General features: G+C 33.8%; 1 protein-coding gene across 2 annotated transcripts in view; it reads left to right on the forward strand.

Moving 5' to 3' along the window:
- The window catches only part of LOC100804347 (UDP-galactose/UDP-glucose transporter 5B), a 12,615-nt gene extending 3,454 nt beyond the window's left edge, over positions 1–9,161 (forward strand). Inside the window, exons 5-11 of one of the 2 annotated variants that reach the window (XM_003539046.4) lie at positions 6,229–6,327; positions 6,902–6,981; positions 7,442–7,554; positions 7,733–7,821; positions 7,987–8,073; positions 8,165–8,233; positions 8,444–9,161. In XM_003539046.4, coding sequence (XP_003539094.1) covers positions 6,229–6,327; positions 6,902–6,981; positions 7,442–7,554; positions 7,733–7,821; positions 7,987–8,073; positions 8,165–8,233; positions 8,444–8,563 — 657 coding nt within the window. In that variant the 3' untranslated portion in view covers positions 8,564–9,161. The remainder of the gene's footprint in view (positions 1–6,228; positions 6,328–6,901; positions 6,982–7,441; positions 7,555–7,732; positions 7,822–7,986; positions 8,074–8,164; positions 8,234–8,443) is intronic. The other variant, XM_006590933.3, reaches the window with a different exon arrangement.
- Positions 9,162–13,983: the final 4,822 nt, after the last annotated feature.

The raw sequence follows: 13,983 nt of genomic DNA on the forward strand, positions 1-13,983 counted from the left end.
GGTCCCCCGGGACCGAAAATTTAGGGGTATTGACCAGATAGGGATAGAACCCTGTATCAAGAGCCCGAAGCTCTGATACCAGATGATGTGAACCTGACTAGGAGCGGATCGCTTGATACAGGCTGTAGAGTTTTTGGATGACGCCACTTCTAGTGAAGGAAGATAAGTTAGGGTAGACGCCACTTCTGGTGAAGGAAGATAAGTCAGGGTAGACGCCACAAGGATTACCTTGATAAGTCTGATAATTGGTTCAACAAGGAACCTAGAGAGAAACTCTCAACCAATTTTATGAAAATGCCAAAAGTTTTCTTTATTGAAAATAAAAACCAATACTTATAGTGTATCTGAACAAAAATATAAAAATAGACATGGACCTTCTAAACAGTTTGGGCCATAATTACAATAAATAAAAATTATAACTAAAAACATATTTAACTTGGGCCTTCAGCAACAATTAATAGTCTTGATAGTGTCTCTGCCTCTGGCCTTCATCCTTCTCCACTTGGGCCTTCATCCTTCTCCACTTGGGCCTTCGTCCTTCTCCACTTGGGCCTTTAGCCTGTATTTGGCCAGTTTTAGGATTCTCATCAGTCTCACTCGTCACTCTATCTGGACATCAAGACAACGACCAAATCATGGTTTTCGGATGCATGGGTGGGTCACGTGAAGAATATGACAAGCTTTGACAAAGCTGAAGAAGAAATAACATGGGAGATTGGTGGCGAGGTCGTGCCTAAGTACCTCGGCGATGACGGCGTATTGCTTCTCGGTCTCTCCGACACTAGGGCAGAGGACTTAGCTAATGTAGAAAAGACACATGGGACGACGTTGTTTTATTCATTGGAGAAATGGCATCCAGGGATCAGAATGGGTCATCGATTGGTATGGCTCCTATGCTGGGGCATTCCGCTAGCGGCATGGGACATGGAGCACATCCGCAAGGTCGTCGCCGCGGTAGGAGACCTGGTGGAGGTAGATGATGATGTCGAGGAGCTGCGTCATTTAGATAGGGCGAGGGTATTAGTTTGGACCTCACGGAAGCCCACTCTCCATCACAAGGTGAATCTTCATATTGGCGACGAGGTGTTCTCGGTTGAAATAGAGGAGGAGATGACGAGCGACATCAGGAGATGCCACTGCTAAGCTTGCGGTTGTATCGGCTTCTCCGACGAGGAGATTATCTCCTCTGATGACGACAAGGATGAGATTCACGCCATGACAATCCTATCGACAGAGGATCCAAACAACAGCTCGTCGAAAGACCACGGCGGAATCCACACCACCATCGCCACGTCGAGCCCAGAATCCGACAAACCACCTGACGGACCTCTACCCATTGCTACAACCAATGGGTATAAACCAGCGGGTAATAACCCAGATGCAAAGACCAATGGCACGGATAACCAAGTTTCACTGCCATTAATGGAAGCCCCAAATGGGAATGTAGTTGACACACTTTCCCTAAGGAGGACAGACCAAACATGCATGGAGGAGGAAAGCTCTATAGTACAGCTACGGTGCAGTGCAGGAGGTAGGGAGACGCATGGCGTGGCAGGAGGCGTTTCTCAGATGGTTAAGGTTGATCTTCAGCAGAGTCAACAGCCCAATATGACCGTTGGATGGGAAGGTAATCAGCTGGCAATGACTGAAGCAACACGTGGCATGCATGCCTTTTCCTTTCTTGAAAAAGACTCACATTTTAAAAGCCCCAATATGGACACTCAACCCCGTGAAAAAGACTATGGGCCGTTGAACATAGACCTTCATAGTCACACCCCCTCTTTACTAATACCTCTGTCCAACCAAAGCCCAATAAGCCCATCTCATAACAAAATTAAAACCCCTGGAACTCTTAAGGTCTATTCAAAAGGAACATGGTGCAGAAAGAAAAAAGGCTTGCTCAACACATGCACGAATTTAACGGAGGAAGGCATGAATGTAAGGATCCAGCAGCAACATGAAACAACTCCTGGGCTAAACCATAGGCCCATCATTGGACATGAAGTACCTAATTCCGACACAGAGACAAACTATGAAATGAACCCGCAACCAAAGAATAACGAAGACATTACAGAGCATTTTCAGCAAGCTAAACAGCAATGAGAAATGACGCAGGAGCTGGGGGTGACAACTAACATGGGTCATGACAGCATTATTGCACGATTCTGTGACATGGAATACAGAGATAGTAAGGAGGCTGAGAAGCTGGGCAATAGGGATGGTTCCTCATGAACATCTTATCATATAATATAAGAGGATTAGGGAGAGGGGTCAAGTGGAGTGCAATCAGGAGGTTGGTGAGGAAGCACAGTGCTGATATACTATGCCTTCAAGAAACAAAAAAGGAGAAAATTAATAAAGCCATGTGTCAAGCTATATAGGGAGAGGCTGACGTGTGTTGGGAAATGCAGCCATCATTAAATACTGCAGGAGGGCTGTTGTGCTTATGGAATGGGAATCGCTTCAAGGTGGAAAGAAAGGTAACAGGCAGGGGTTTCATTCTACTGGAAGGTGTTTGGATGCGCAAAAGGTGCATATAATTAATATTTATCCACCCTGTGATGTGCAACACAGGAGAGAACTCTGGGAGTCACTCAAACAGCTCAAGAACATGAATCCAGATGGAATCTGGTGCCTAATGGGTGATTTCAATAGCATTAGAAATACATCAGAAAGGGTGGGTCTATCCCAAAAAGGGGTGGAGGACAGACACATGACTGATTTTAATGAATGGATCGCGGATCTTGAATGAGAAGAGCCACCATGCGTGGGGAGAAAGTTCACTTGGTTTAGACCAAATGGGGTTGCAAAAAGCAGATTGGACAGATCATTTGTCACAGCTGAATGGCTTAACAAATGGCCATCAAGCTCACAATTCATTCTAAATAGGAATTTTTCAGATCACTGCCCCATTCTACTCATTTCTAAGAATGTGGATTGGGGGCCTAAACCGTTTCGCATTTTTGACTGTTGGCTCCAGGAGAAATCATTCAGGGATGCGGTTTCCAATTGCTGGTCGCAGACATCAACAACGGGGTGGGGAGGTTTCGTTCTCAAAGAAAAAATTAAACAACTCAAACAGAAGCTGAAGCTGTGGCACAAGGAGCAATCTGGAGGAACTTTCAAGAAAGTCCAAGAGTTAGAGGAGGAAATAAACAAGCTGGAAATTGAGTCAGCTGAAAGGCAACTATCCCATGAAGAATGTATGAAAAGGAAAATGTTACAGCAAGACCTATGGTTAGCTGCTCAATCCCATGAGTCAATTATGAGGCAGAAAGCAAGATTGAAGTGGGTAAAGGAAGGTGACTGTAATTTCCGGTATTTTCACTTGATGCGTAATTCAAATCGGAGATCCAATGCAGTAAATGGAGTGCATATTGAAGGTGTATGGGTTGATGAACCTGCCATAGTGAAAGCAGAAATATTCAGATTCTTCCAGCAGCGATATCAAGAGCCTGAACTGATTAGACCTAAACTGAATGGTGTTAGCTTCAAGAGTATTGGGCAGCAGCAAAATCAGATGCTTGTAGGATGCTTTTCTGAGGAAGAAATTAAGAGGGCAGTTTGGGAGTGTGGTAGTGAAAAGAGTCCAGGCCCGGATGGACTGAACTTCAAGTTCATCAAGCAATTTTGGCATATTCTCAAACTGGATATCATCATATTCCTCTATGAATTTCATGCAAATGGGATATTCCCGAAAGGAGGAAACGCTTCCTTCATTGCCCTAGTTCCTAAAGTGCCAGACCCTCAAAATCTGTATGAGTTCAGACCTATTTCATTAATAGGATGCGTCTACAAGATTGTGGCCAAACTTTTAGCAAACAGGTTGAAGAGAATTATGCCGGACATCATAGATGAAAGACAATCTGCTTTCGTAGCTGGAAGACAGCTGTTACATAGTGCAATTATTGCCAATGAAGTAGTGGAAGAAGCAAAAAGAAGAAAGAAATCGTGTCTAGTATTTAAAGCAGACTTTGAATGGGCCTATGATTCTGTTTCGTGGGATTTTCTAATATACATGATGCGTAAGATGGGCTTTTGCAATAAATGGATCAAGTGGATCCAGGGCTGTCTCAAATCTGCCTCCATATCCATTTTGGTCAATGGCAGCCCTACTCCCCAATTCTCTCTGCAAAGAGGACTCAGACAAGGTGATCCGCTAGCACCTTTGTTGTTTAACATTGTAGCGGAAGCCCTAGCGGGCCTCATGAGGGAAGCAATCAACAGGAATATCTACACTGCATTTGCTGTAGGGAAAAACAGTAGCCCAGTCAGCTTTCTGCAATATGCAGATGATACTATATTTTTCGGGGAGGCCACCATTCAAAACATAAAGGCAATCAAGGCAATTCTGCGGGGATTCGAAATAGCATCTAGTCTCAAAATAAACTTCGCAAAAAGCAGCCTTATGGTTTTTGGAAAATCAGACCAGTGGACTAAAGAGGCAGCAAAATATCTGAATTGCATTAGCCTTGCCTTTCACTTATTTGGGTATCCCTATTGGGGCAAACCCAAGGCATTGTGAGCTGTGGGATCCGGTGATTAGGAAGTGTGAGAGAAAATTGTCTAGATGGAAGCAAAGACACCTATCCTTTGGGGGGAGAGTGACACTCATACAATCCACACTATCATCGATTCCAATTTATTTTCTCTCTTTTTTCAGGTTGCCTAACAAAATACCAGAAAAACTAATCACAATTCAGCGCAAGTTTTTATGGGGTCGAGGTTTGGATCAAAGGAAGATTGCATGGGTGAAATGGGGGTTTGGGGATAAAAGATGTCCGCAATTTCAACAAAGCATTACTTGGAAAATGGAAGTGGGATATGATTCACCAAGAAAAAGAGCTGTGGGTAAGAATATTGGAGTCCAAGTATGGCGGGTGGAGATCATTGGCTGAAGGAAAAAGAGGCACTAATGAGTCATTGTGGTGGCAGGATCTAATGGTGGTCACACAGGATCAGCAGCTGAATAATATGATGCAATCTGGTTTATCATGGAATGTGGGGTCGGGTGATAAAATCAAATTTTGGGAAGACTGCTGGACTGGTGAAGGAGTGGCACTAATGCAGAAATTTCCTAGGCTGTATCAAATATCTCGACAACAGCACAACCTCATACAGCAAGTGGGTAATTTCTCTGATACATCTTGGGAATGGAAGCTGTCCTGGAGAAGGCAATTATTTGATAATGAAGCTGACTCTGCATATGAATTCATGAGGCTGATCTCACAGCTGGTAATTCAGCAACAAGTACCTGATACCTGGGTATGGAAACATGAGCCTAATGGGCTTTACTCGACAAGGAGCGCATATAAACTATTGTAGGGTCATTTAGAGGGTGAAGATCAGGATGGAGCTCTTCAAGACCTATGGAAGCTAAAGATTCCTGCTAAGGCATCAATCTTTGCTTGGAGGCTAATTAAAGACCGATTACCGACTAAATCGAATCTGCATAGAAGACAAGTGGTGTTGGAAGATAGCCTCTGTTCATTTTGCAGAATTAGGGAGGAGGACGCATCCCACATATTTCTTGAATGTATTAAAATACGACCTCTATGGTGGGAATCTCAGACTTGGGTACGATCCTTGGGGGTATCTCCAATTAACACAAGACAACATTTTTTACAGCACGTACATGGGACGCCAGGTTCGAAGAGGTATAGTAGATGGAAGATTTGGTGGATAGCTCTAACTTGGTCTATATGGAAGCATAGGAATCAGATCATCTTCTAGAATGCATAGTTTAATGGAATCAAGTTGCTGGAGGTTGCTGTGTTTTTGCACTGGACGTGGATTAGAGCTATGGAGAAAGATTTTTCTATGCACTATAACCAGTGGTCTAGCAACCTAATAGATGGTTTTTGTAATTAGGAAACAAAAACCTGTGGGGCAAGCTGTTGTACTTGTTGTTGGGAATTTTGGATTGAGCAGACTGATACACAGCCTGACTCCTTATATCCAGTAGCCTATTTATAACTATAATGTATCTTTAGTACCTCTGGTACTTTTATCTAATAAAAACTACTTTCGCTGTCCAAAAAAAAAAAAAAATCCATGTGTTCTTGAGTCAACCAAACCAATCCCATTCCTTTTTTTTTATGTCAAATCTTATGTACAATCTTTATGCTTATGGTTTATTCCTTCCATGTTATGATGTGGCAGGTTAATATCTAGTACCAATCTTTCTAGCACATTGAATCTTGATTCCCGCCTTTGTATATTATTTAGGTCTGGGGCACTGCCATAATGCAGAACAGATATCGGGAAACTGACTATTTGTTGGCCCTTGTAGTAACCCTTGGCTGCTCAGTGTTCATCCTGTATCCGGTAATCATTTTTTACCCTAGTTTTTTGCTTCTTTTTCATCATTTTCTTTTCTTTGTATGTCATTCTTTTATGTTTAGAACCAACAATGAATGTCCATATGCTAAAGTGTTGGTTCTAAGAAGGCTACATGTTCTGGAAGTTCTACACTAACTCTGAAAAAGTTTTCGCATGCTTCTGTATTTAAACATACTAAAGCGAATAAAGCATGGCGCAGACTTGCTGAGTCCCATATGACAATTACAAGCCTGCTTATTCCTTTGATACATAGATCTAACTTGGGATCCAAAACTCCAAGCACACACAGATACACTTCCAAACAATTGAGTAGTTAACTGCAGACTTGCCATTGGTATTTCGACTTGCAAGTCTGACCAGAATATATTCTTATATCAACTGACAGAATCATTTCTATATCAAATGTTGTTTTTCTCATGTTCCATTGAGTAAGCATTTTGTTGCAATTGTTTTCTTAGTCTGGATTGATCATGCTGCTGAAGATACACAATAAATATTCTTGATAATCTGGAAGCCTTCTGTGATAAGCTGATGTAATGCTTGTGTGTTGTCATTGTAGGCAGGGACCGACATAAGTCCATACGGTAGAGGAAGGGAAAATACTGTTTGGGGTGTTTTGCTAATGCTTGGTTATCTTGGGTATCACCACTAAACTTAATCCCACTTCTATGACAAGTGATTTTAAGAGTTGTCCCAAAAAATAAAAAAATAAATAAAATCAGTGCTGCATTCACCCATTCTGACATGCAAGATTTTTAATCTGTCAGATTATTCTCATTGTTTTAATCTGTCAGATTATTCTCATTGTTAGGAAAAAAGCACCTTGCCTACCTATCTAACTGTTTAATACTTTCCTGCATATATTTTTCTTTTTACCACTTTCAAAGTCCACAGATTTATTATGAACAACCATTGAATAATTTCAACTACTTTTTTTTTGTTGTTGATTTGTACAGAAATTGTTATTTGAAGCCACGTCATATGGTTAAAACATCATTTTGTAACACTTTGTAGTTAGTTCATTCTTGCAGATTCTTAATTGCTCAAGTTGAGATGTGCTACTCTTTCTTTAAATCATGTAGTTTTTTTTGTCTAATAGGTGTGATGGCTTTACAAGCACATTCCAAGATAAGATGTTTAAAGGCTATAACATGGAGATACATAATCAGATATTCTATACTACTTTGTCTTCTTGTATTCTTAGCCTGACAGGTGGATCACAAACAGTGAAATTTCATTCTGAACATTATATTTTTGTCATACACAGACTATTTTTTGTCTTTTCTGCAATGAGAATTTTCTTGGACAGTATGCCTACATATTTATTCTCAACTTTTTTTTTTCTTTTCCAACTTAATGGTAGGATTTGACATCTGATATTTTTGTTTAGGTCTTATTATACAAGGACATTTATTACCAGCTGTAGAGTTCGTTTATATCCATAAAGATTGCTTCTTTGACATTGCATTGCTTTCAACTGTAAGAAAACTTTGCCTTCTGTTTTAAGTCTTACAATACAGTAATTTGCTCTCCTCTGATTGTTTTAATAGTGTTTTTTCCCCTTTGTTTTATAACAGAAGTATAAAAATATCCCTTCATCTTCGATTTAACTAAAGAAGTTTATGATAATATCCACTCCCACAGGTTGCAACAGCTAGTCAATTTTTTATTTCCTACACAATTCGCACATTTGGTGCTCTAACATTTGCTACTATAATGACAACAAGACAGGTAAGTATTGTAGAGAAAAGTTAAATTTTACATTATCCTTTAAATTGTTTATCTAATAGTGTTTGTCGAATTTTATTCTATTTTTTTGCAGTTGGTAAGCATTTTGCTGTCATGTGTGTGGTTTGCCCATCCTCTTAGCTGGCAACAATGGATTGGAGCTGTAAGACTTGCTTTTTACCTTTATTGAATATCATAATGAAATAAGTCATGTTACACTCTTCTTTCTTGTATCACACTCTTTCTCAGCCACTAAATCACAACTGGTCCCCACTTCCACTTATTTTGAACCACCATGATAGTTCACATACTAAATGTGACAATATTCTTGATGAATTTTATGAGAAGCCTATTAACACCATTAAATTATCAGGTAATTGTCTTTGGTGCAATTTATGCAAAAAGCTTCTTGAGGAAAGCACCTGAAAAGACAACCTCTGTAGAACATGTACAAAATGGAAATGGAAATTCAAATAATTTGGAGAACCCATGATGGAGGCTAACTCCTTTGCTGACCTGACGCGGTGTTACCTGAAGTAATCTGGGACGGCTTCAGTTTAGTTTAGAGCTGCTGCACATTCAATTTTTCAGGTCGTGGCTAATGCATTATATGAAGGTGGTTTGACATACAGAAAGCCCCCAATTTTGTATCCCAGTCATAACATCGGAGAACTTGATTGGAGCTTAGTCCCTCATTTTTTGACTGGGGAGATCTATAATATTGATCCAAACCAAAAGAATGTTTATAAATTGAAATATGTTCAATGTGTCGCCTCAAGCATGGTGTTTCTTGCTTATCCATAAAAAGAAAAAAAAAGGAAGGTTGTTTCTTTTTCTTGTTTTAGTGTGTTTTGTTAAAGACAGCTAATTTCTAATTTCTTGGGCCATCTTTCAGTTAAATACTACAAGAGTGCGTAGAAAAACCAATTCCCTTAAATGTTAGGGGAATTTGTCCTTGAGATTTTAACCAAAGAGGAACTATTTCGGTTGACACAACAAGCTAGACCTTTTGGGTGATTCAGATATATCCTTATTGTGACCATTGTAATTGAAAATTTATATTGTTGTGTATATATCAACTTGGACCCTCACATGAGTAGATGTTTCACGCTCTCCTATTTGTACCCTTTTATTCTTTTCACACCCTTTTTTTAGACATAAATTTTGACTTCAAAAGTATTCAGCTTCCCTCCTCCCCTCTTCCATATTTTCCTCTTTGAACCCCTTTTAACCCGGTTGATGTGTTATTGTGCCCATCTTCTTTCTCATATTCTTTTTGTTGCTCATGAAAATAACTTTTCATGTAATTTTCACTAGGTTTATGATTTTTTTGTTTAAATATCAATTGAGTTTTATAGTTTATATGCAAGTGAATTTAATAAGTTTTACATTTAGTCAAGAAATTCAAATTCATGTCCTAAACTCGAAAACAATTGTTTGAAAGGATCAAATTGAACCAAATTTAAAAAATAAAGAGTCATATTATTTTTTTAAAAAAGATAAAAGGTCAAACTGAATCTAAATAAAAAAATCTAAAATTATATTTTAACTTTTTTTAATAATTTTTTTAGGTACTTACGTTATGCTTAGCATCATCTTATGTCGAATAAATTTGATAAGCTAGCATATTTATGTATCGAAGTCAAATAAATAAATATAGACTAAATTTTGTTCAATCATGAAAACGATTTGTGGCCAAAGTACTTTTGCATTCTTGCCCCTAATAATTTTAGAATCGAAAATGCATTTTGTATTTTATTTTTGTCAATGCTCAGTCCTTTCATTCCCCAAGTCTTCAAAAGGGTGCTAGTTGCTAATTAAGAAGAAAAACAATTGTTGAGTTCAGGGTCTCAAAGATTAGATTGCATTAATTTTGAGGAAAAATAATTAAATTAAATTAAATTATTTTTACAATACTATCAATTAGTTTTGATGGAATTATAGATTTAAGATTTAATTACTCGTTCCTATAGTTTTAGTTTTATCAGTTGTACCTTTTACTTCTTATAGTTTTAAAGTGGTTTTTCTAGTCCATATAATTTACATTTTAATTTTCTTTTAGTCCCTATAATTTGAAAGTGATTTTTTTAATCCTTATAATTTGTATTTTAATTTTCTTTTAGTCCCTATAATTTGAAAGTGGTCTTTTTAGTCCTTATATTTTATATTTTAATTTTCTTTTTAGTTCTTATCTTCAAAATATGAGTAATATTATCAATTACAATTAACTACAAAAATATTAATAAGTAATTTGTAACTAATTTATCATAAGATAATTTATAATAAAAAATAATTAATAATTTATAACTAATTTGTAGTTAATTATTTTTATATATTTTTTTAGTAAGGACTAAAAGGTAATTAAAATACAAATTATAGGGATTAAAAAGATCACTTTCAAATTATAGGAACTAAAAGAGAATTAAAATAAACTATAAGACTAAAAATGTCACTTTTAAACTATAGGAGCTAAAAGATAATTAAAATGTAAACTATAGGATTAAAAAAATCACTTTTAACCTACTAAAAGGTACAAATCATGAAATTATAGCGACCAAATAAGTAATTTAATCTATATTTAAATATAGTCTAATTTTGTTTGAATTATATTTTTTTATGTAGTGTAAATTACTTTGGAGTGAAGATAGTTTGACATAATTTATATGTATCTTTTTTACATAAGACAATCTTCTTTGAACCAAATAAAATTACTGTATTGATGAGTCTAAATCTAACTTACTTGGTTAAATATGAGGATATTATAAACCCTCTAATATTATCTTTGATTTTCATGAATAAAAAAATATAATTACTATGTGCTGTGAAAAAAAATAACTAACGTGAATGACAAAACTTCTTTTTTGAGTATTTAAAGCCTCATTGTACCTAGGGTTCTACACATTTGGTATATAAATAGTTAAAATATAAAATATAATTCCATTAAAGCATATCAAATTTAATTTTAAATTAATTTATGAAAAAGGAAAAAATACAAGGTTAAGCAAAATCATTAAAAGTTTAAATATAATTTTAAAATTCATTACCAATTTTATAAGGCTTAAATATATTTTTTTTATTCATGTAATTTAACTTTTTTTTTTCATTTTTGTCTCTGTAATTTTTTTTGTTTGAGTCCTTGTAAAATGTATTTTCATCCTTAGACTACTTTAGATAATTTTTTTTTCATTGTTTAAAGTATTTTATTATTGTCCAAAGTGTCATTGACAATACCTTAAGAACAAAAAACAAGACAAACATATCTTATAAAATCAGATTTTTTTTTTGTAGAGACAAAAATGAAAAAAAATTGATAAATGATAGGAACAAAAATGTATTTAACTCATTTTACAACATGTATCAAACTCTAAAAGAAGAAATTAAATTTAACCCGAGGTGTAATAAAAAAAGTTTTAAAATAAGTATTAATAATTCATAAATATTCTAGATGATATATTTTTAAAATATATAAATTTTAGCATTAGATATATTATTATGTTTATTTGGTAATATTTTTTGGATGTTTTTTTAATTTGATTGAATTTTAAGGTCCAGCTCATAAATAAATTGTCCTCAACTAAAATTGAATACAGTCATAAAAATAAAATTATAAAATATGAAGAAGTAATATGGCCCTTCCTCATATCTTATTTGCTATGCCTCAGTCACCTACGTGCCTTTGCTTTATTTCTCTGTTTATAGCACCAAGTGATCACATGGATATTCACAATACGATTCAATCCAATAAAAAGTCAAAACTAATAAAAAAATCAAAAATCGAATAAATAGAAAATTAAACAAATGAAAAATCTATTTTTTATTAATTTGGATCATATTTTATATTTTATCTTAAAAAGTATTGAATTCGATCTAAATCGACCTTGTATTACCTAGTTTATGTGATATTGAGTTCGGTTCTCTTAATTAAAATATCGGATTTGAGTCTTACAAATGAAAATAATTGATGTAGTTTGAGATTATTTATTAATAAAATTGATAAATATTCTGTACCAATTAAATGATAAAAAAATATGAATTTATGTATATATTTTTATTTATAAAAAAATAAAATTCAATAAATATGCACATATAAAATAGTTTTACATTCACATTCAATTACAACTCATCATTTAAATGACTTTTAAGATAGTTATTATAAAATTAAAAAAATCACAAATTTACATATATTATTTGTTCTCATACATTTATTATTTATTATACCACTCATGTTTACTTTTTTTATTTCTTAGTTGTTTGAAAAATTATCACAAAACTTAACTTGTTGTGAAAAATATATTTATTTAAAGATTTTTTTATTAACTATTCGAATAAATGTATATAAATGTAACTATCAAGTGCAATTTTATTTTTAATAATATAAGAGTTATGTTATTATTAGCATCAAATATTGTAATACTTCCTTCAATGAAAACATATGCTCCCAAAATATCAAAGTGATCTTTGCTTGCATAATATGTTTTTCCTAAGGATCTAGTTTAGTAGAGTATTATGATTTTACTATGGTTTTAACAATTGACATTTCTTTAATTTAGCAATAAGATGAATATCAGATTATAACAAGCTTTTGAATAAAAACGTAAATAATACAATCCAATTTAAACCACAATTTATTGAATTGAATTGAATTTAATGGTTTTTTAAATAATCTAGATTGAACTAAACTGTTGTATATGTGAATCTAACTTCTTTTTTTTTTTTTTTTACTCAACGTGTCTTGATTTAATCACAGCTTAAAGTCAAGATGATCTGTTACTATATTGCAAAACCCACATTGTCATGTGATCCAAAGCAAAACCAAATCATGATACATGATATTGGGTCTTAAACCAACGATACGGGATATGAAAATTCCTGTTTCTTTGCTTATGTTAAAATTATTAAAACAATGAATTAAAACATTAATTTCTAATAATTTAGATACTAATATGGTTCAGATAAATCGTTCATTGTTGTGAGTTAACAGTAAATTCTACATAATTTCATAAAAAAAATGTTTATACTATGAGCTTTATTTTATATACAATTTCTATATTAGTAAAATTCCATATATATGCATAAAAGAAATGTTAATTTGGCTTAGATACAGAAAATTCTTCGTTTACGTGAGTAGAATAAGATATAGGTAAGTAATGAATTACAATTTGCCTAAAAATTGAGTTTGTTTAATTTTTGTAAACCTTGAACTAGGTGAAGATTTAAAATTAATTTTACTCATACTAACCATTATATAAAACAAAACAATAGTTTTCTTTGATTAGTAAAACATTTAATAATTTAGTTAAGCTTAATGATAATAAATTTATATTAAAATTGTTAAGAGTTTAATACACATATACTAACAATATAAAATAGTTTTTTTCTTATTATTATTATAACAAAAAATGAAATAAATTTAATTTCACTCTAATAATTTAGATGTTAAAATGTTAAAGTATATTATTTAACTCCCATGATTTTATTAAAAAAAACTATTTCGATGTCTTTTATTTTAAATTGAATTTTTATATTAATAGATTTACATATAGATATCAACTATATGAAAATAAAATTCACATGTAAAGGAAAATTTTTAATAATTTTCACGTGATAACAAAATTTTCATAGAAAGTCCTCACATGTGATAAAATAATAAATAATAATTATCAAAAAATAATTTTAGACATTTTTTTAAATCATCCCATGAGTTTTATTTTATGTTATCTATCATTTCTATGTTAATATTAGTTTCATAAAAATATGTTTAATATCTTTTTAAATAATTTAAAGCATGGGATAATTCAAAATATTTAATAACAAGTTATATCATAATAAATTAAATGCAGAAAGAAAAACAAAGCAAAAGATAACACACAAAACGGGTGATAAAGATAGTTTTATATGTAACACGAATGAAAA

The sequence above is a fragment of the Glycine max genome, chromosome 11 (assembly GCF_000004515.6).
Source record: "Glycine max cultivar Williams 82 chromosome 11, Glycine_max_v4.0, whole genome shotgun sequence".
In the NCBI taxonomy this organism is placed as follows: Eukaryota; Viridiplantae; Streptophyta; class Magnoliopsida; order Fabales; family Fabaceae; genus Glycine; species Glycine max.